Genomic DNA, 22,741 nt, shown 5'->3' with positions numbered 1-22,741 from the left:
TTTTGTGTATTTGTAATTGTAGTGCAAGTTGTAATGCATGTGTATAGGGGCATGATATGGTTAAAGTTGCACTTATTTTTCTTAAGACATTTCAGGTTGTTCATGTTTTTCAGACTTTTAAGGAAACTTTGTAGATCTAAAAATTTTCATAATATAATTGTACTTTTTTTCAGTGTTATTATTTTACTGCTCTGATCCATTTGAGGTCTTCTTGGGCTACTTGTGGCCCCTGAACTAAAATGGCTTTGACACCCCTGTTGCAGTGGATTCCATTCATCAACTGTTCAACATGTAACAGTATTAATTTTGAAGCATAAACACATCCATAAAGTTCTTTCGACAAACAGAGCATATCACTGCTTTAAAAAAACATATTATTTCAGTGTAAAATGTAACTGTCCACTGTGGAGAATGTCATGAATCTGTGATTATATTCTGGGAAACTTCAGTTACTAAGAAAAAATGGATTAAACTGTGAACATGCTGTTCCCTAAACTGTAGCTTATTAGAGAATTTCTTTGTTACACCGCCCCCTGAAGGGGAGGTGGGTATTGTTTTTGGTTCGGTTTTGTTTAATTCTTTGTTTTTAACACTTTAGCAACAAATTATTAGTTGAATTCATACCAGATTGGGTTCATAGATTCCCAGTGACCTAGAATACATCTGATTATGTTTTGGAAAAGGTAGGTCAAAGTTTCCATTTTTTATGAATTTTTTAAATCTTTTTTTTTCCCCCAATTTACTTATAATGGGCAAAATTTCACATGTCTGTTGCAGCAAAACTACAGGTTGAATTCGTACCAGATTGGGTTTATAGCTTGCCAGTGACCCAGAATAGATGTGGTTTTATTTTGGGAAAAGTAGGCCAAAGTTCATATTTTTAATGAATTTTTAAAATCTTGTTTCTTCTCCCCTTTACTTATAATGGGTGAAATTTCAAATGTGTGTAGCAATAACTATTCGTTGAATTCATACCAAATTGGGTTTATACATTGTCAATGACCAAGATTAGATTTGGTTACATTTTGGGAAAAGTAGGTCAAAGTTTCAATTTTTTATGAATTTTTATAAATCTCCCATTTACTTATAATGGGCGAAATTTCAAATGTCTATGAAACATCAGTTTTGTTAAATTTGAATATTAAATAAATGTTAAATATGAAAAGATCAATTTTGTAAAAATTTTTACCATATTTTTTGGATTCATTAAACAATATATTTGGATAAGATATATAAGCTAAGACTTGAAGAAAAGAAAACACTGCCCTAAACTGTAGCTTATAAGAGAATTTCTTTGTTACCACATGTTTTGGATTCATTAAACATATATTGAGTATATAGGTGTTATTTATCCCACAGTGGGGGAGATTCAAGTGTCACAGCTGCATTTTCAGTAAAGTGAGCATAACAAATATTAGAAAATGCACAACCATAAGAGTTGGAGTCATTACTGCAAATAATGTTAAGCTTTAACCCTTTCATGCATAGGCCACTACAGTGGACAGTTCTTCTCCAGCTGTTCTCTTGTATATTAATGGGTTTTGATGTTTTAGTTCCATATCAGCCAACACAGTGGACACTTACGCATCATCCCATACACTGACATTCAGACCATTACTGTAACTTTGCTGTTCTTGATAAACCTGATCTGCAGTGACATGTTTGAGTGTAAATCAACTGTTATTTGTTAGACAAGAAGTTTTTTTTGCATATTATCTCCATGAAGCTCCATTTATTCTTTACTGCACTCATTTATTTTTAGCTTGTTTTTAAAGTTATATAGACTATATTTTAATTCTGTGGTAATACGGAAGCCAAGCAACAACATTTCGTTGCCAAAATCTCACTGCTGTGTTTTGGGGTTTTTTTGTGCAATGACAATAAAGGAAGTCTAAGTCTAAGTGAGTAATTACTAGCATTAGAATATGTTAAAATGTGAGAAGACATCAGATTGGAAGCATTAAAAATGTTTTTATTTCATTGTTTTCATCTCACTTTCTGATATTGGGTTTTAAACATGTTTCTTTACTTCAAAAATTAAATGCATGGATATTTTTGTAACTCCATAAAAAAAATAAAAAAAAAAACCTCAATCGCATTGTTTTTTTCATGCCTAAGGAGGAATAAAAAACACTGAAGAAAAAAATCTTGACTAAGGTTCTTACAATTCATGCATGAAAGGGTTAATTACAGTCTGAATATCTGTCCACTGCAGTAATGTCATGCATGAAAGGGTTACGTTTTTTTGCATGTGTACACATACCTATGAGTCCTGTGTAGGCTAGCAGACAGGCGCCATAGTTTCCTTGTTGGCAGCCGCTGGCGGACACTTCAGAGGGGGCACAGTCGTACTGAAACTGGGCCAGACGAGACCTACCGAAGTATCAGGCATTGGTTAGCAACAGACTGGGACTTTGTCTGTTGTAAAAAGTTTTTTCATATATTCTTTCAACTATTACTTGTTTAATTAAGAGTTAGCTATACTGACATAAAGAAATATTATTGGCCTTACTGAAGACTGAAGGCATTGGACTGTAATGCGAAAGTGATAGAAAGAGTAATATATTTCTTCCCCCAGACCTGGGATCATTAGTAAAGCCCTCTGAGTGTAATGGGGCTGTGAAAAATAATGGCCATGACCAGAGATAGCAATGAGCGATAACTCTGATCCATCTGGCTCTTTATCTGTGCTAAATATTTAATGTGTTATTCCAACAGGCTCTCTGGGGTGTTCTAACCAATGGTGGTAGAAAGCTTTAGGGTAAAACAGTGGGCCATTTTGTTGATTGAATGGCTGTTTATTTGGTTTCAGAATGCCATAATCTTCATCAGCACAGACCCAAATGTATGATGAGCATATGTAAAATCTGCATCTGAGGAAACTGGGAATAACAGACAACAGAGATGGGTTGGATCGTTAAGTCAATCTAAACATGGGGATTACAAACATATTACAGCAATACGTTACTGTAACCATGTAAAACCAAATGAGAAATAACTTTAATAATACTATCGACATGAGGCAAAGACAGAAATGGAAAAAATGCGAGAAATTAAAAGCTTGCGTTCAGACCTGCACACATAGTCGGCTTTGCAGATCCGCATCTGTGTGAGGCAGTTGGGTTTTGCTGCACTTTCATAAGAGCAGCTCGGTACAATAGTCTGTCTCCGGCGCTCTGCACATGCTGTATCCGTGCAGGGGCAGAAGAGCAGCTCATGCGTGTAGTCGGCAGGGACCCGGTCGAAGAACTTGCGCAGAGCCTTGTTACATTTAGGTAGGTTGCACAGGCCCGACTTGGCGGTGGGTTTTATACAAACAGAGACGTATTCTGTGCGCAGCTTCTGGCATAAGTCGTCCACGTTGCAAGCCTTGGCTGCATCCAGACAGCGATTTACAGTTGTCATGCCAACATCAGAATCTGTGGATAGAAGTAAGGTCAAAGAAAGCTGAGCTATGGTATTGAAATTATGTTTATTTCATTTATGCTGCACTTTAAAAAGCATTTTCCACCACGGATTCATGACAAACACACAGTATATGTAAATCATATCGGTAAAATTATGTTTTTTTTTCTTGTGTGTGTGTGTTCATGTGAATAAGAGCTTTGTGACCTGTGGCATGCAGTCGGTTTATTTATTCAACATGTCAAGATGTAATCTTTTTTTGCTGGAGTTTTGAAAGCTGTGGTATGTAGAAAGGAATTAAAGTTCGGCTTCAAGGTGAAAGTGTGTAAATAAACAATGGAGGCTCATTTCCTGAGGACCACAGTACCTAAATGGGCAGTCATAGTAGAGTCATCTGTTCTCTTTTTATGGTATATGTTATATAAAAATAAAAAATGTATTTCTTAAATGAGAATAACATATAATTATAAGACTTTTTGAATGATTGTAACGTCAGCACAAGAACTAGGACTGGCATTATTAAAATGATAATGGGCTTTTTATTTTCGCTCACTCAGCAAAAGATTTTAATACCAGGCAAAAGTGTAAATGTCTGTCTAGTGTTTATTGTAAGCACATCTTTTAACAGAAATGTCTGTTTTGTGCTGTTATGAGAAATATTCTTTATGTTTATTGTAAGTGAGTAGTATGAATGGGCAATGTGGCCAAATAAAGTTAAATCTTAGTTTTATGTAGAATGAACTTAATAAAAACATGATCTTAACCCATGAAGACCCAAACATCCACCACCGACCAAAGCATCTACTGATCTAAATTGTTTAATAACTTCTGATCCACTAATCCTGTCAATACATGGAAATAATTGGTGTAAAATGCGGTTTGTCATCTTTTCATGGTCATCAGATATGACCCATTTGGACGTTCAGAGGTTCCATAGTTACCATGGAAACACTGTCATCTTCTACAACATTGATTCACAGTAAAACCCATGGAGTTTGATAAATAACAGCGGTTGTAGACACTTGATTTATGTTCAATTAATGATAGATTTTACTGAAAAAGTGACTTTTTCTGTAGTTTTCTCTGTTTTTGCTACAATAACCCTCAACTTTAATTTGAGCTTTTATGAACATCTACATGGTCAGTGAATTAAATCCAGGAAAATACCTGATTTATACTGATAAAATGTAAAATACATAGGATAATATATATTTTTTAGTTTACTTTATTTCCAATATGCAACAAGACAAAGAAATCTTACATAGTCCTTAGAAATAAAACAGGTAGTAAGAAGTCATGGGAAAAAAAACAAAACAACAAAAACTTATACATGACTTCATTTGCACATTCGAAAAAGAGTGGGAGGAAGTATAATATAAATAATATTAAAATAAATGGTGAAGAAAGGTTAAACAGAGGAAACTTCATTTGGGAACTGACATAAACACAGAACTATGCACATTGTACACGTTATCCAGACATGGCTCTGTTAGACCACAAATAAAGTCCTGATGATGTAGATATTTTCATATCAGTTAAAAATCAAAATGGAGTACATGGAGTTAGCAGAATAATAATAATATTAATATAGAGATACTAACTGACTAAATATAAACTTATTAATATTTTAGATCCAATTAGACTGGTGAGACTACAGCTCATGGCGGTAGGATGTCATGCTTGGAGTGCGAGTCAACCCTTTTGGATGTGTGGCTGTTTGCGTTCATGTTGCCTGGGAAATGATCAGCTTGTTGAACTCTGTGCAAGTGTTCGCTTCAGTAATGAGTCAGATGCTGTTTGAAGTGACAATCACAGCTTTGGTTTTTTAGGTGTTTTCACACTGATAACTTATTTATGACTCATTCAAAGATCCAAATTCAGATGTTGCTCTCTTTATCATTAAAAGGCCCAAATTATTATCTCTGAGTCTAAGTTGCCTAATTTTATTCCTTTAATATGTACTGTGAAGTTTTTTCTTTCTTAAAACTTACGGATTTTGCAAACCAGGCACATAATGAACATATGAAAAGGAGCATTTCACAGTTTTATCTTGTTTTATTAATTTCTATTTATATTGCATTGGTGTAACAGCCTCAAGCTATGAGAAAGATATCATGCATTTAACTAAGCAAACAAAATAATATGTATCATAAATAATGTTCCCATCTGACTAAAAAGCTTTAGGCCAGTGAGATCAGATGAATGGTAGAACTTGTGTCACTGACTGGAGAACATAATAGACCTCTATTTGCTTTGGGCATGCTTCCAGGGAAAGTTCAGGGGACTCACATATTTATTAAGAACAAAACATCATCAAAAGGTAAAATGGTACAGAAATAGGAGAAAGTTAATGAAGGTCAGTGAACTTACCTGCTGTAATAGAGGCCAAGCGGACGTAGTCGTAATTCCTCTGCACAGTCTCGTAGGGATAACTCTCCACCAGGTTAAGGCCTGAAAGACAGTTAGACACGAATATAAGCATCACATCTACACCTCAGCTCAGTTCATCTACTTAAAAACATATTATTTCAGTGTGAAATGTAACTGTCCACTGTGGGGAACGTCATGAAGCAGTGATTATATTCTGGGAAACTTCAGTCACTGAGAAAAAATGGATTAACCCTGTAAAGCCTGAACCATTAAATCACTGACAGAAAATTCCAGTTCTTTGAAACTGGAGCCTTTATTGGTCCTTCTGAACAACCACACATTTTTTTTTTTTTTTCATATATCAATTTCCATATATGAGTTTCAATTTTCTATCATATTTTATACATTGGCTCTCAATGCTCAAATATGATTCTTTTTCAACAAACAAAAACATAATATAACAAATATGTCTAACAAATTGGTAAAAGTTCTTCCTCCTTCTCATTAATGACAATCTTGTAGTGTCACTGGAAAGGCTTCTGGTGGACAAATTCCTCCCCCCGGTGGATTATCCATGTATTGCATGTATCTAATTGTATACATTGGGTTTTGAAGAAAAAAAATATCACATTGATCATTTAGAGGGCTTTGAAACTCATGCATCAAATATGAAACATGTGGCATTATAGGGTTAAACTGTGAACATGCTATTCTCTAAATGGTAGCTTATTAGAAAATTTCTTTATTGCCACATGTTTTGGATTCATTACACAATTTATCGAGTATATAGGTTTATTTATCCCACAGTGGGGGACATTCAAGTGTGACAGCTACATTTACAGTAAAGTGAGCATAACACATTTAGAAAACGCACAACCATTAACAGATGGAGTCATTAATCTAAATAATGTTAATTTTTAATTAAAGAGTGAATAACTGTCCACTGCAGTAATGTCATGTATGGAAGGGTCACATTTTTCTGCATGTTACTTCCCATGTGCGCACAAACCTAGGCCTGAAAGAGAGTTAGACATGAATACAAGCATCACATTTACACCTAAATTCATTTAGATTATAGAAAATAAATGACATTCAGATACAATCATTTCTAACCACTTAGGCCTTATTTAATAATATTAAAATATGCAACTGATTCAATTGTTTATCGGGTATTGACATATGTCTTGTAATCTGATACCAAGCCTCGACACCCAAGGAGTAACTGTCATTAGTATCAGTACATGGAGAACACACATGGCTTATAATATTTTATTTTGTTATTGATTATGTTGTGTCAAAAGTTAATGAAAGCTTTTACTTCTGGCAAGGAGATGTGTTTTGTTTCAATGGATTAAAGATAAACCTCCATCTGTAACACAGTGGTACAGGGAAATATTTAAGGTCTTTCCTATGGAGCGCCTCAGTGCTACACTAAAGGGCAATGACAACTTGTTTTATAATGTCTGGCATCCCTTCCTGAATTGCCTTCCCGACAATACCGCTGACTTGTTGAAGAAAGGGCAGCTGTATTTTGTCTTCACTAATAAGTCATAGAATATTTTCATTCTCTTTATCTCCTCCTTTGTATAGCCCCAATGTAAATTTATAAGCTATATGTGCAGTTTATGTATGTGAATCGTTGTTTTCTTTTGTGGTTTGGCTGTATCTGTGCTGTGTTGTTCATTGTTTGTTGTTTGTGAAATCAATAAAATATATTGCAAAAAAAAAAAGTTAATGAAGGAAGATTATCGCCACAACAAAGATGAAAAAATATAATAAAAAATCTGAATATTACAGGAATAAAGTTATTATTTTTTGACAAAAAAAGTTGAACTACTGCAAGAATTGTGAGAAACATTTCTAATATTTTGAGAAAAGGAAGCCAATACTGTGATAACTTTCCAATAATGTAATAAAATATTTGAGACATAATTAAGGAGGCAGCACTGCATAGAACATATCCTTGATGAATGAATATGTCAGCATCCATTATATATTTTTGATCAACTGCAAAAACTGCAAAAAAAAAAATCCTATCTGCAGTTGTTACATTTTCTGTCTATTTGCTTGTTTGCATTTCTGATCATTTTAAAATGTTTTTTCAACTTAAATATACAAACTTTAGTTCAGTTTAATTTTAATTTACTTGCTTACACGTGACTTACATTAGATTTTTTTTTAACCCTTTCATGCATAGCGGTCACTACAGTGGACAGCTATTCTACAACTGTTCTCATATATTCATGGTTTTTATTGTTTTAGTTCCATATCAGCCAACACAGTGGACACTTATGCATCATCCCATACAGTGCATTTCATACCGTTACTGTAACTACGCTGTTCTTGATAAACCTGTTCTGCAGTGACATGTTTTAGTGTAAATCAACAAACAAAACAGTTTTTTTTTTTTTTTTGCATATTATGTCCATGAAATGAATAATAACTAGTATTAGAGTATGTTAAAATGTGGGAAAACATCTGATTAGCAGCATTAAAAATGTTTTTATTGCATACTTTTCCATATCACTTTCTGATATTAGGTTTTAAATACATGTTCTTTGCTTGAAAAAATAAATGCATGTGGTCTGGCTGAGTGGACAGTTTTGTAACTCCTTAAAAAAATAAAAAATAAAATAAATAAATAAATAAATCGCATGTTTTTTTTTCATGCCTAAAGAGCAATAAAAACACACAAATATTGTGACCAAGGTTCTCATAATTGCATGAAAGGGTTAAGTTAGCATATTGTGCAGGAGAGGTTACAATCCAAAATAGAGTTTATACAAAAAAACTCAACAGTCATATAGTTGTATTACAGGGTGGGGAAGCAAAATTTACAATATTTTGAGGCAGGGATTGAAAGACAGTGTATGACCAATTAGTTTATTGTAAGTCATGAGAATTTATTTGCCACAAGAAAATTGACATAATAGAAAATGTTTTTATTCTATGTGTCCTCCTTCTTTCTCAATAACTGCCTTCACACACTTCCTGAAACTTGCGCAAGTGTTCCTCAAATATTCGGGTGACAACTTCTCCCATTCTTCTTTAATAGTATCTTTAAGAAAGTCGACATTGCTGTGTTTAGATCTGGGCTAGAAGGCGGCCATAAACATGATTCCCAAAAACTGCTAAAGTTGGATTTGTTGCTGTTGTCAACAAGTGTTTTGGTGTTCTTGTGTAAGATTTAACGTCAAATCATATTTTACTGCATTTCTAACGGTCTTGTTGTCTACCTCAAGTTCAATTGCCATTTTTCTCATGGATTTGGTTGGATCCTTTAGGATTTTGGATTTGAGAGCTTTAATAAAAGCTTTGGTACATTTTTTGTTGCTTCCTCCACTTCCAGACTTTCTCGTAATAGTTTTGCTCATAGTCATTCTCTTCTTTCCATTATAAACAGTCTTTATGGACACTCCAACTATTTTTGAAATCTCCTTTGGTGTGACGAGTGCATTCAGCAAATCACACACTCTTTGACGTTTCCTTTCCTGATTACTCATATGGGCAAAAGTTTGTGAAAAGGTATGGATAATAGTGTTAGGTATGATTATGACATCAATATATGTTTGGTTTCAAAACAACTGACGTAGTGCTGGAGAAAAAACAACTAAATGTTCATTGTAAATTTTGCTTCCCCACCCTGTACATTCATTAAAGTTTTCATTACTTTTTTTTTTTATCATCTATTGTGTGTAAGTAAAGGTTTTGAAGGTTGTGGGGACATCTGCTCGCTGACCACTGACCGTGTATGATGGACTGATGAAGGCTCCAGTAGATGCTCAGGCAGTTCTTTTCCTTCTTCATGCCCCGTTTACACTGGCAGCCGTGTAATGGGCTGGACAGAAGAGCGGACACTGCATTGGCACACTGACTTCTGGCACCGGGGCCCAGCTTCATGCTGCCGTTGCCGGCCACACACTGACGCAAAGTCCGCAGTCGTGGACTACAAGTCTCATCGCTGGAGCACGAGTCTCCCGCCACTAAGCAGTCTCTGCCAGCCAGTATAACCTCTAACAGAGCTGTGGGGGAGCAAGGACACAGAGCGCACTCATAAGGTGTATGCGGTTATGACTTGAAAGTTAAGAATCAAGCTGAACACGGCACAAAAGAGCTGATCCGCAGCTTGCACAATGTTACACATCACTAAGTAAATGCAACATCAAACAGTAGTCTGAGTTAAATAGAGTGAAGTCCTTCAAACTGATATAAAAGACACTGAGCACAAAGTACAGGGTGTCTAAAGTGTCTTTACAATTCAACAAATTTATTACAAAAGCAAAAAAAATAGACAAATCTGTGGAAATTATTACAAAATGAAAAGTAGATATTAAAGGTTTTTTGCCTCATTTAACACACCTCTATATGGGCACCATTATTTGCAAAACACATTGAGATGGTACTGGACTTCTTTTCATGTTGGCTGTAGCATAGTCTCATCAGTGTTACCGATGGCAACAGTGATCTTTGGATTCAGGTCGTTGATATCCCATATATTTGTTTGATATCTTTAACATAACCCCAATAGATCGATAGATAGATAAGCTTTACAGACTCATGGTCCACATTAAAAAGCAAACAGATAAATACAAACACAATAAAAAAAAAAAAAATTAAAAAAAACTCTCTATACTTTTAAGAGGCAGTCACACCAGTGTTTCCAGAACAGAGATGTGTAAAGTACAGGACTACATGCAAGATTAGTCAGCAATTAAATTACAGTATTTTCTGACTGATTCAGGTGACACATAAATTTAAACATCAGATTTCTCAACACAGCACGTATTGAATTTACATGATTAGAAAGAAATTTATTGGAGTGATATCTGGTGAATGAGGTGACCGGGGAATAGGACCATCCCTCCAACCCACCGGTCTGGAAGTGTTTGATTTAGAAACTAACGAACATGCAATCTCAGCGTAAACATTTACAGTAATTGACCTCTCATTGAGAGAAATGGACCAATGACTTGATGGCTATGGAGAGACATTTGTTTCTTTATTCATCAATCAAATAGAATAGATTTGCAACCAAAAAAGAGGTTTGATCAATAAAGAAACAAACGTTTCTCCATAGATGGCACATGATCCCACAATGTGATGAAAAACTTACATAGAACAAACCTGATTAACATATCTCATCAATTGCTTTTGTAATAAATTTTTAAATTGTAAATAGACTTTGTGGACACCCTGTACTTGGGTGATTAAAGGAATAGGATGAATTAAAAAAAAAAACAATTTAACAGAAATTAATCTTTTTACAACACAGACTGGCCTTCAGGACATTCAGTAAGAACATCTTCCTGTGAACAAATTCCTCCCCCCTGGTGGATTATCCGTGTATTGCATCTATCTAATTGTATACATCAGGCTTTTCAAGGAAAAAAAAAATCACACTGATCATGTAGAGGGCTTCAACACACACACACACACACACACACACACACACACACACACACACACACACACACACAAATAAATTTAAAAAAATCTTTTTACAACATAGACTGGCCTTAAGGACATTCTATAAGAACATCTTCTGTACTAAATTTTCATATCTATTCTATGTATTAAGAAAGTATATATATTATGCATATATTACTTTTGAGCACTGCCTGCAATATTTGCATGATGGTGTCAGGGCCAAATACTACATAATGTAACTTTTACACAGCTCTGAATCACTGTATTGTTGCTGCTTAACAGTATGCAGTAACACTATAATAGTTCAGTGATGTCAGTCCTGTACAGAATCATAAGCTCTCATTGATTTAACACAAACCATCTTTTACACAGGTTTGACTTTTGCAGTGCTGTACAGACTGAAGCCCTCTCTGTAGTAGCTCTGATGTAGTATAAATATACAATAACTGTTAAAGTCCATTTAACGGACCAATTAGCCCATAATGGAATAATGTCCAAAAACATCATAATTTGGCTCATTTAAAATGCAATAAAACCAATGCCACCATAACTTTCCAATAAAGTAATAAAATGTTTGAGACATAATTAAAGAGAGTGCTGCATCGCACATGTCCTTGATGAATGAAGATGACAACTATGCCATTCACTATACCTATGTTTGATGAAAAAACTGCATAAAAATGGGAGGAAATGTCTTAATAACAAGAAATGTAGTTCTATTTATCGTATTAATGACATTTTTGAAGGATTTGTTTAATTCTAAGGCAATAACATAATGGCAAAATGTTTAGGCTTAAGACCTTTGTTACATTATTGGCTTTATTACATTTAAGATGGCCAAAATTATTATGTTATTGGCCATTATTACATTATTTGTTGCTACAAATACTTAAACATTTAAAAAATCCTGAGAAGGAATGCTTCAAGGATCCAAAAGAGTTTGTTCGTGGTGCTCTTTGGAAAAAGGGATTCGTAAAGTAGACGACAAACAGAAAGAAAATTCCAAGGCACTTTCTTTAAGCATTAAAATGCATTTATTCTCATGGCACGGTCATAGGTCTGTATGTGATTATGCCATGAGAATAAACACATTTTTCTCCTGTTTGCCATCGACTTAAACTTTTCGTTTAGTTTTAATTTTTTTGGACATAATTTAAAAGAAGATAGTTTGTGCATACATCCCACTGAAAAAAAAAATATATAAAAATCACATAGACTAATCAAAACACAGGCATTAACACCAGAATAAAAAAATACAAAAGCTATGAAACCGTAAAAAAAAGGGCAAAGTTCAGGTTGCATATTTTACACGTCTCTTTTATACAGCTTTTTGTTACTGAATCCAAAATTGTATCACATACACTTTACTTGTAACCTGCAGCCATTTGAGATTAGATTCATTTACTGACAAAGGTCATCCAGTTACAATACATTACATACTGTAATATATACTGTAATGATGTTTAAAATCTAAAATCCCATTAAAATTATTTCCAAACTGTTCATTTTGCATAAATAAAATCTAACTTTTAACGTATATACAGTAAAATACTGCAATTTACACAGCAAGCTTTTAATACTAAAACAAATAAAAACAAATTCAACTGAATTGAAAACATCATTATAAATATTGACACTGAATTAATCCCTTTTACGTGTCCAATAGCTTATAGTGGGAAAAAATACAGAACATATTAGTTATCACACACACTGAAATACGTTACAGTTGGACACTGTTCTGTCATATATAGAGTTAATGAGTCATAAAATAAAATACAGACTTTGTGAAATTGATTGTGGCAGAGGTGGTGTATTTTCTCATAAGAGCTCATTTAAGACCTCCTATAGTTTTATAATTTATGTGGGAAGTATGTCCAATTAAACCTGAAAAGTACACGGGGCATTACAGAAGGTGTTGAAGTATATGTGTCACCTTTCTATTCTGGGGTTTTTCTAAATACATATTTCATAGTATGACTTGCAAATAAGCCGCGTGAATCCTATTATTCACACAGTCTAAACCTATAGCACCTTTGTTTCGTCGCATAATACCCCTTTACACCATCTGCTTAGATGAAGAATTTTCGATTTCATGCCGCTTTCGTCTGCTCACACTGTGTCTCAGCTATTGTTTTGAACACACACAAGTCTGGAAGACGGTAATAAAACAGCATATTTTCTATGTTGTCGACATTGTTCAATCAATTACATCTGCTTTCTTTTCTTTCTTTTTTTTTTTGGTGGTTTATACAGGCTTTAATACAGATTAACTAATGTTTATTGCAGGAACCTCATATAAAGTGTTATATCTACTTTTATAGTACTTAATGTACTTTTTTTTTAATCTCTTTTTATTTCACAAAAGGAAATCATCCAGATACAGTACAAACATAGTGATACTGGGTCTTACATTTTCCACGCCCCACCCCTAAAGGAATAAACCAACTAAACACACTCAAAAGTAACAGGTCAAAAACATTAAAGTCTAAAATATAAAAAAATAAAATGAAATAAAATAAAATAAAATTACATCTGCTTTCTAAAGTGGGTCTTTCCTCAGACCTCACAGTTGTACCAAGGAGTTCTCCAAATTCTCATCCTCTAAACCAGGGGTCTCAAACATGCAGCCTGGGGGTCAAATGCGGTCCGCCAAAGGTTCCAATCTGGCCCTAGGGATGAATTTGCAAAGTGCAAAAATTCCACAGTCAATGCTGTCGAACTCATTTTAGTTCAGGTTCCACATACAGACCAATATGATGATGAAGTAAAATAATAGCATAATAACCTACAACAAATAATGACTCCATATTTTCTTCTGGGTTTGATGTGTAAAAAATAATATTACATTATGCTGATAAATAATGACAACTTCATTTTTTTGTTTTTGTTTTAGTGCAAAAAATTACTTTAAATTCTGAAAATATTTATGTTTACAAACTATTCTGTTATGATCAAATGTGAATAACCTGAACAAATATGAACAACTTGAAAAGTCTAAAGAAAATTAAGCACAATTTTAACAATTTGCCTGTTACTAAGTGTTTAGTGTCTTTAGATCTGATCCATAATGCATGTGTATAAATGTTAAGTTGAGGCATAATATTGTAAAAATTACTTTTTTTCTTAAGAAATTTCACTTTTTTCAGGTTATTCACATCTTTTTTTGTTTGGATAGTTTAAAGTAAGTATTTTCATAATTTCATGGGTTTTTTTTAAGCACTAAAACAAAAACAGAAATTCGGAGTTGTCATTATTTATAGGTTATACAGGGTGGGGAAGCAAAATTTCCAATGAACATTTAGTTGTTTTTTCTCAGCAGGCACTACATCAATTGTTTTGAAACCAAACATATATTGATGTCATAATCATACCTAACACTATTATCCATACCTTTTCACAAACTTTTGCCCATATGAGTAATCAGGAAAGCAAACGTCAAAGAGTGGTGATTTGCTGAATGCACTCGTCACACCAAAGGAGATTTCAAAAATAGTTGGAGTGTCCATAAAGACTGTTTATAATGGAAAGAAGAGAATGACTATGAGTAAAACTATTACGAGGAAGTCTGGAAGATACTATTAAAGAAGAATGGGAGAAGTTGTCACCCCAATATTTGAGGAACACTTGCGCAAGTTTCAGGAAGCATGTGAAGGCAGTTATTGAGAAAGAAGGAGGACACATAGAATAAAAACATTTTCTATTATGTCAATTTTCTTGTGGCAAATAAATTCTCATGACTTTCAATAAACTAATTGGTCATACACTGTCTTTCAATCCCTGCCTCAAAATATTGTAAACTTTGCTTCCCCACCCTGTAATGCTATTATTTGACTGGTCCGGCCCACTTGAGATCAAATCGGGCTGAATGTGGCCCCTGAAAGAAAATGAGTTTGAAACCCCCTGCTCTAAACAGTGTCCAATACAGACATGTGGATCTTGAGAAAATAGTTCCCACTAAAGGCAGTGTCCTGGAAGGCCAGATGGTCAGTTGCAAATTCAGGGCAGACATCCCAGGCCTTTTCCTCCACGGCTGTGTGTGTCAGTTTGTGCTGCCTGAGCAGAAGCTGGAATAGACACCATACATCATGAATGCAAATGAGCCGCTTGATTTGACATTTCCAATAAGCCTGTCTCAATGTACCAGTGGGTTTAGCCAATTAACCATGTCAGTAATCAATGTGTTCTGAGGCTCAGTTAAGTCCTCAGTTTCGCTGGCACATAAATCACAGGCAGATTAGCTGATCAGTTACCCTTGCGCACCGACTTAATGGTCCACTTCAGGAGAGATAAAACGGAAAATGAAACTTAATGAAGTCAGCTGGAATGTAACCTCTACTCCTATAGACACCTATAACGCAGTAAAGCTATGGGGGAAATGCTCATGTATTGGTGCAATTCATGAATATAACCTTTGTTTTTTATTAGTAAACTGTCTCAATAAACTGGATTAAAATGAGCAGCTTCAGAAAACTGCAGGATTGTACACACGGTTCTGCCAGCGTTAACCCGTAAAGACCCGGTGCTTCTTCTGTGGCAGCTCCCAAAGGAATTTTTAGTTGGTGGAGGTGATGTTTTCATCAGGGTTTGTCTGTCTGTCTGTCTGTCTGTCTGTTAGCAGGATAACTCAAAACGTTATAGACGGATTTGGATGAAATTTTCAGGAAATGTTGACACTGACACAATAAATAAAAGATTAAATTTTGATGGTGATTGGGGGAGGGGGGGGTCTACCTTGGCGGAGGTCTGCGCTCTCCAAGCACTTTTCTAGTTCTATCTATTGAATCATTCTTAATTGACTTATCATCATTTTTATAATATTATCCTCTGTATTTTGTGGGTTTTTTACCTCCACCAAGGAACGCGAAGGTAATCTTTTCATCAGGGTTTGTTTGTCTATCTGTCTGTTAGCTAGATAACTCAAAAAGTTATCGACAGATTTTGATGAAATTTTCAGGAAAAGTTGATTCTGGAGGAACAAGGAACAAATGATTAAATTTTGGTGGTGATTGGAGGGGGATTTTGTTTGTTTGTTTGTCTGATAGCAAGATAACTCAAAAAGTTATGGACGGATTTGGATGAAATTTTCAGGAAATGTTGATACTGACACAATAAATAAATGATTAAATTTTGGTGGTGATGCGGGGGGGGGGGGGGGGGGGGGTCGTCCTTGGTGGAGGTCTGCGCTCTCCAAGTGCTTTTCTAGTTCTATCTATTTAATCATTCTTAACTGATTTATCATCATTTATTATAATATTATCCTCTGTTTGTTGTTTTTTTTTTTTTTTTTTTTTTACCTCCACCAAGGAACGCGAAGGTAATGTTTTCATCAGGGTTTGTTTGTCTATCTGTCTGTTTGCTAGATAACTCAAAAAGTTATAGACAGATTTGGATGAAATTTTCAGGAAATGTTGATACTGGTACAAGGAACAAATGATTAAATTTTGGTGGTGCCTTCTGAGTGCTTTTCTAGTTTTTGTATAAATTGTGTGTTTTCCTATACTTGATTGAGTGATTTATTCTGAACATGCAATGAAATTTAACATATATGTGGATAATTCATTCATTCATTTTGTGAACCCGCTTTATCCTCACTAGGGTCACTGGAGCCTATCCCAGCTACATATGGGTGAAGGCGGGGTACACCCTGGACGAGTCGCCAGTTCATCGCAGGACTGACATATAAAGACAATCACTCTCACATTCACATCTATGGGCAATTTAGATTGACCTATCAGTCCTATCTTTGGATGGTAGGAGGAAGCTGAAATGGGCTCTATACACAGCCTCACTACTTCCTGAACTTCAGGTGGGTCCTTTATTTTCTGTCTTTCGTTATTGGACACACTGATTGGATTAATCAGTGTGTCCAATAACGAAAGACAGAAAATAAAGGTAAAATAAAGTAGCAGGCACACCTGGATTAGGTGTGCCTGCTACTTGTTGAGATAATTGATTGATTAGGCACAGTGTGTCCAATAATGAAAGACAGGAAATAAAAGACCCACCTGAAGTTCAGGAAGTAGTGAGGCTGTGCATAGAGCCCATACCCAGAGAGAACCCACCCAAACACAGGAAGAACATGCAAACTCCACACAGAAAGGTCCCACTCCCATCGACTGGTGTTAGAATCGAACCCAGGACCTTCTCGCTGTGAGGTACAAGTATTATCCACTGTACCACCATGTCGCCCCATATATGTAAACAAGTAAAACATGAAAAACTACCACTCGGAGAGCACTGAACCCCCCCCCCACCCACACCACCACCCACCACAATCACCACCAAAATTTAATCATTTGTTCCTTGTGCCAGTATCAACATTTCCTGAAATTTTCATCCAAATCCGTCCATAACTTTTGAGTTATGTTGCACACAGACAGACAGACAGACAAACCAACGGCAGCAAAAACATAACTAGAAAAGCACTCGGAGGAGCGCAGACCTCCGCCAAGCGCAAAAATTCCCCACATAATCGGTGATACAAATCCTACATTTATTTTTACCTCCGCCAAGGAGGTTATGTTTTTTGCTAGGGTTTGTTTGTTTGTCTGTCTGTCTGTCTGTCCGTTAGTGTGCAACATAACTCAAAAGTTATGGACAGATTTGGATGAAATTTTCAGGGTTTGTTGGAAATGGGATAAGGAAGAAATGATTAAATTTTGGTGGTGATCAGGGGTGGGGGGGCCCACGGGGGGGGCCACTGATCAGCCTTGGCGGAGGTCTGCGCCTATCCGAGGCTTCTAGTTTTAAATAAAATCCGCCTTCTGGATCAGATCCGGATCAGCCTTTGAAATGTGATAGAGGTACCCCATTGTCAATTCCCTTATGGTTAAATTTCATGAGTTTTGGTCAATAATTAAGCGAGATATGGGAAACGAAAATTTTGGCCCATTTACCACACTGTTAACGAAAATTTCAACGTGATCCAGAATCCAGGATTTCTTCCGGATCACCCCCAAAAGTTAATCATTTCTTCTTATCCCATTTCCAACAAACCCTGAAAATTTCATCAACATCTGTCCATAACTTTTTGACTTATGTTGCACACTAACGGACAGACAAACAACAGACAGACAAACAAACCTGGCAAAAACATAACCTCCTTGGCGGAGGTAAACATTAAAAACTCCACTTCCTGATTGGAAGGGGCGGGACCTAGGCTAACCTATCAGGCCACACCCAACCATTGAAGAGGAAGCAGAAGCCCACTCTCCTTCCTTTGTTTGACGGAACATGCGGCTGAGTAAGACACCAGTTAAATGCATTGACTGGATATAGATACACATCTGAGTAAGTTGTATTTTATTTGAATATCCTTAAGTATGTTTGGAATTGTTTGGATAATAGAGCTATTGTTTTTGCTTTGTTTAACATTTACACCATCTGATCCATGTCAACATTTGATCCATTCATCCTGTAATAATCCTGTTGATGACTAAAATAAGAGTATAAACAGAATCCCTGACCAGTTTTATATCTGACCGTATGCCAATGCAGAAGTTTTAATTATTCAATCTCAATCAGCCCTTCACTATCACCCTTCATAGTTTTTACAATAATACAAAACTCAGACAGTCTTAGAAAGAACAGCACATTAGTTTCATTTACATGCCCAAAAAGGGGTAGGAAGAAGTGCAATTTATTTATCCCTCCCCTTCTCCATAAAATATTAATAATGTATATTTATCTCCCCCTTCCTTTTACATTATCATTTTTATTTATTCACACACACTCAACTTAATTTTCAGATGATGTAGATGTTCGTAAAAGCTCAGATTAAAGCTGTATTTTATTATATCAGAAACAGATAAGACTGAAGAAAAAGTGACTTTTTCAACAGAATATATTTTTAATTCAACATAAACCCAGTGTCTTCATCCACTGTCATTGATCCAACTCCATGGGCTTTACAAGTGAATAAATGTTGTAGCAGATGACTGTGTTTCCATGGTAACTACTGAGCCTCTCAACGTCCAAATGGGTCATATCTGATGACCATGAAAAGATGACAAACTGTATTTTACACCAGTTATTTACATGTATTGATAGGATTAGTGGATCAACAGGTATTAAACAGTTTAGACCAGTAGATGGTTTTGGTCGGTGATGGATGTTTGGGTGTTTATGGTTAAGATAGAGACTTCATTCAATCTTTCACATGATGATGTTAAACCAGCAGAATAAAGTGTAATTATGTAACAGGCCACAAGCCAAGGACAAACCTGATTTCTTTTTCCCTCTCACTTGAATACAAGGTCAATAGGTCAGTCTATTCCACAGCATCCTGTTATCACGGACATAGCACCCAGAGAAAGCTGATGAATGTGTCTTTTTTTTTTTTTTTTTGCTGGGTAAATGGTTAATTCTTCTGTGTGTCCATCCATGTGTCTCTTGGTCTAATCTATTTTCTCAGCTCTTTCAAGACAGATTTCTTTGAAACCTAATGGTAGGTGGAATAATTTAAAGACTCCCAATGAAGGGATTGTAGAAGTGTCACTGAAAGCACAACGAAGTCAGAGGAGTTCAGTATGTAGTGTGGATGAGGACCTATGCAGTGTCACTCTCTGAGAGTAAAAGTAACTCTGGTCATAATGAGGAGAGTTGGATTTCACACTCTGTCATAAGAAAGAGTTAAATGATGCTTTATGTAGATTCACCTGTGCTGATGTCATCTGTGTTTTTACACCCTTGATTTCACACGTGAACTCTAACCTGTAAGTGGCACCGGTCGTGTTACCATGGTAACCATACTCCTAAGACTGAATGCTATTCACATATATAATGTCAAAATTATAATCACGTAAAATATAGTCAAAACTGCATGTGTGTCATATAATTGAGGCTAAAATATTCACTATTTAATTTTTCTGGGGTATGTTTAAATAAAATGTTAACTGAAATAATAATGCTTTCTAAACACTATGCAGACATTTTTTCTACATTTGTGTCTTTCATCAACACATAAAGCACATAATGGTGTGATCAACCTCAATGTAAAGGATACATTTAGACCTGAACCAACAGTTAAAGTAATTTAAGTTTTTAACTTAACCTGTCATTTCTGTTCACATTTATAACAGATTGAAGCTTCTGCTTCTGCTACATCCAGTAATATCAGTATTATCTAGCATTTGCACCACTTTGTGTTTGTTTTGGTATTGAGAAATTTTCCAAAACAAAGGTCGTTTAGACAGAATTTTTTTTTTTTTTTTTTTTTTAACAGTGGAAGAAATGTCAGAAAATACCCCCATTAGTGTGGATCTTGTCTCTCTTTACAGTATTTTCACACTTTTAGGAGCTCACAGTGGAGTAAAACTAGTATACTGCACATAGTGTTTAGAACAGTCAACACTGGTTGGTGTTGATGAGTGTTAAATTGAACTACAAAAACGGTGAATGCTTACTCTACATTATAGTTTGACTCCTCATACTTTTGAAAAAAATGTTAAATCATATGACAATACCTTCATGTTGTACCTTTAATTTCAGATACAACTGATTTAAAGGTAGGGGTAGGAGATCCTGGAAAAAAGGTTTCAAGCAAGCTACATTTTGAAAATACACAATTCAAAGTCCAGACCCCTTTCTTCAGACTTTCCCCCTGAAGCCACGCCTCCAGAGTACCTGACTGTACTCACAGAGGGGGGGAAGGGGGAGGGACAAATGGCTGTTGAGTTTGATAGACATACTACCATCCAATCATTTCGATGGGCCGTTTGAAATGATTGCATAGTGTTTTTTTCAGTCCTGTCTGTTCCACAGGTGACTAAAATTTTGTATTTTTGTGTTAGAGCATTAAGTAATTGTTTGCAGTCGGGATGTGAAGAGGATTTAAGCAATATGGTAAAAAATGCTCCTGGAAACATCTCCTACCCTACCTTTAATTTTTTTGCAACCTTTTGCATTTGATCCATCCTGGTTTTACTCATCTGAGGTACAATTTTCCATTCTAATAAGGTTAATTAAAACAACTCACAATAGTATATAGGAAGATAAACCAACTGCCAAACCAGCTGCTTTCTTCTTATAAAACCATAAGCACATAATATCCCTATAATCACTAATTTCTCCATTTTCCTCCATTTTCTAGCTTGCATTAGGTCTTCTGAAACATTAACTTGAGCAAATTGGTAGAAACTTTTGAAACGAGAAAGACATTTATACTGTAAATGTGATTTAACCTTCATTTATCAAAAGTCATTAAAATGTAAAGGGTGTTGAAGTGGCATACTTTAATAAAACAGAGTGAATATTAAATGTAGTCATATTCTTTATTTTTCCCACTGGTCATATTAACCAGTTTAAGTGCAGCACTTTGCATGTGAGACAAAAGTTCAGTTCAGTGTGTTGTTAAAGGACTCTTATGTTCTTATGTCACATTTAACTGTTCTATATATGAATCATCTTTCGCAACCGCAAATTGTTTTTGTAGTAGAAATTGTGGATGTCTAAAACTGTGCGTAAGACAACATTATTTGCTTTTATAACACAAAATTAGTCATTTTGGACATCAAAGAAAAATAGATTGCATTTTGGAAGATGAGACTAAAAAAATCCATCTCCATTCAAAATAAAGCAATGTCAGCTGCACTCATATTTCCTGTTAGACATCAAACAAATACTCATGGAGACCTAGAAAAGCACAGCAATTTGGCTTCAAAGTTTTGAAAGAAGCTTTTACATAAGCAGAAAAACTTCAACATAAACCTGTACTTTTACTTTTATACTAATCATTCTTTCAGTTGATTTTATTCCATATCCAACCTGTGTTTGGAGAAAATATTTTAAGATTGTGTAGAATCTCAAGTAATAAGCATGACTAATATTTATTCTGTAGTTGATCTGAAAAAGACATCAGTCAGATACTTTAAAACCGTGTTTTTCAGCCTTGGGGTCGCCTAGAATTCAAATGGGGTTGCCTGAAATTTCTAGTAATTGATTAAAATTAAGAAAAACTCGGTAATAAAAAAATATATGGTGAGTTGAGAGAAACAATCCCAATCCATAAAAGACATGACAAACTGTGAAGATGAAACTGAAGCACTGTGGTACTGTTTATGTGTCAAATGTTCATTGTGGTTGGTTTCAGATGCTGCAGCTCTTTCATAATTCATAGTTTGAGTATTGTTTGTTCAGTATTAATTTGCTGCTTTGTAAATATAAGCTGGACTGACTGTACATATCCTGACCAATGAAAATCAAATTCTCACTTTGTGCAGTAATCTACACCTGGCTTTTCTGTCTCCATCCATAATAATATACATTATATAGACTAAATGTTGTCTAAAATTAATGTTTATTCGCAACAAAGTATAGCAAAATATTATATGATCAAAACAAATTAATTTTAGCAAAAAAAATGTGTCAGTTGTGGGGTCGCCAGACATTTGTGATGTTAAATAATGGGGTCACGATCCAAAAAATGGTTGGGAACCACTGCTTTAAAGGAACTATTTGCAACAAAAGGACATTAATTTGAGTAAGAGTGTTGAAGTGGACGCACAAATGCTTGTAACAGAAGGATGTTGGAGAATTAGTC

At 35.2% G+C, this 22,741-nt stretch overlaps 1 protein-coding gene across 1 annotated transcript in view; it reads right to left on the bottom strand.

Moving 5' to 3' along the window:
- The window catches only part of gfra4b (GDNF family receptor alpha 4b), a 94,995-nt gene that overhangs the window by 4,376 nt on the left and 67,878 nt on the right, over positions 1-22,741 (bottom strand). Inside the window, exons 2-5 of the mRNA XM_030145044.1 lie at positions 9,522-9,797; positions 5,776-5,856; positions 3,074-3,419; positions 2,264-2,373 (exon numbers count right to left, since the gene is read on the bottom strand). Coding sequence (XP_030000904.1) covers positions 2,264-2,373; positions 3,074-3,419; positions 5,776-5,856; positions 9,522-9,797 — 813 coding nt within the window. The remainder of the gene's footprint in view (positions 1-2,263; positions 2,374-3,073; positions 3,420-5,775; positions 5,857-9,521; positions 9,798-22,741) is intronic.

The sequence above is a fragment of the Sphaeramia orbicularis genome, chromosome 10 (genome assembly GCF_902148855.1).
Source record: "Sphaeramia orbicularis chromosome 10, fSphaOr1.1, whole genome shotgun sequence".
Lineage (NCBI taxonomy): Eukaryota > Metazoa > Chordata > Actinopteri > Kurtiformes > Apogonidae > Sphaeramia > Sphaeramia orbicularis.
Note: the sequence above shows the minus strand (reverse complement) of the source record. Positions and strands in the feature narration are given on the sequence as shown.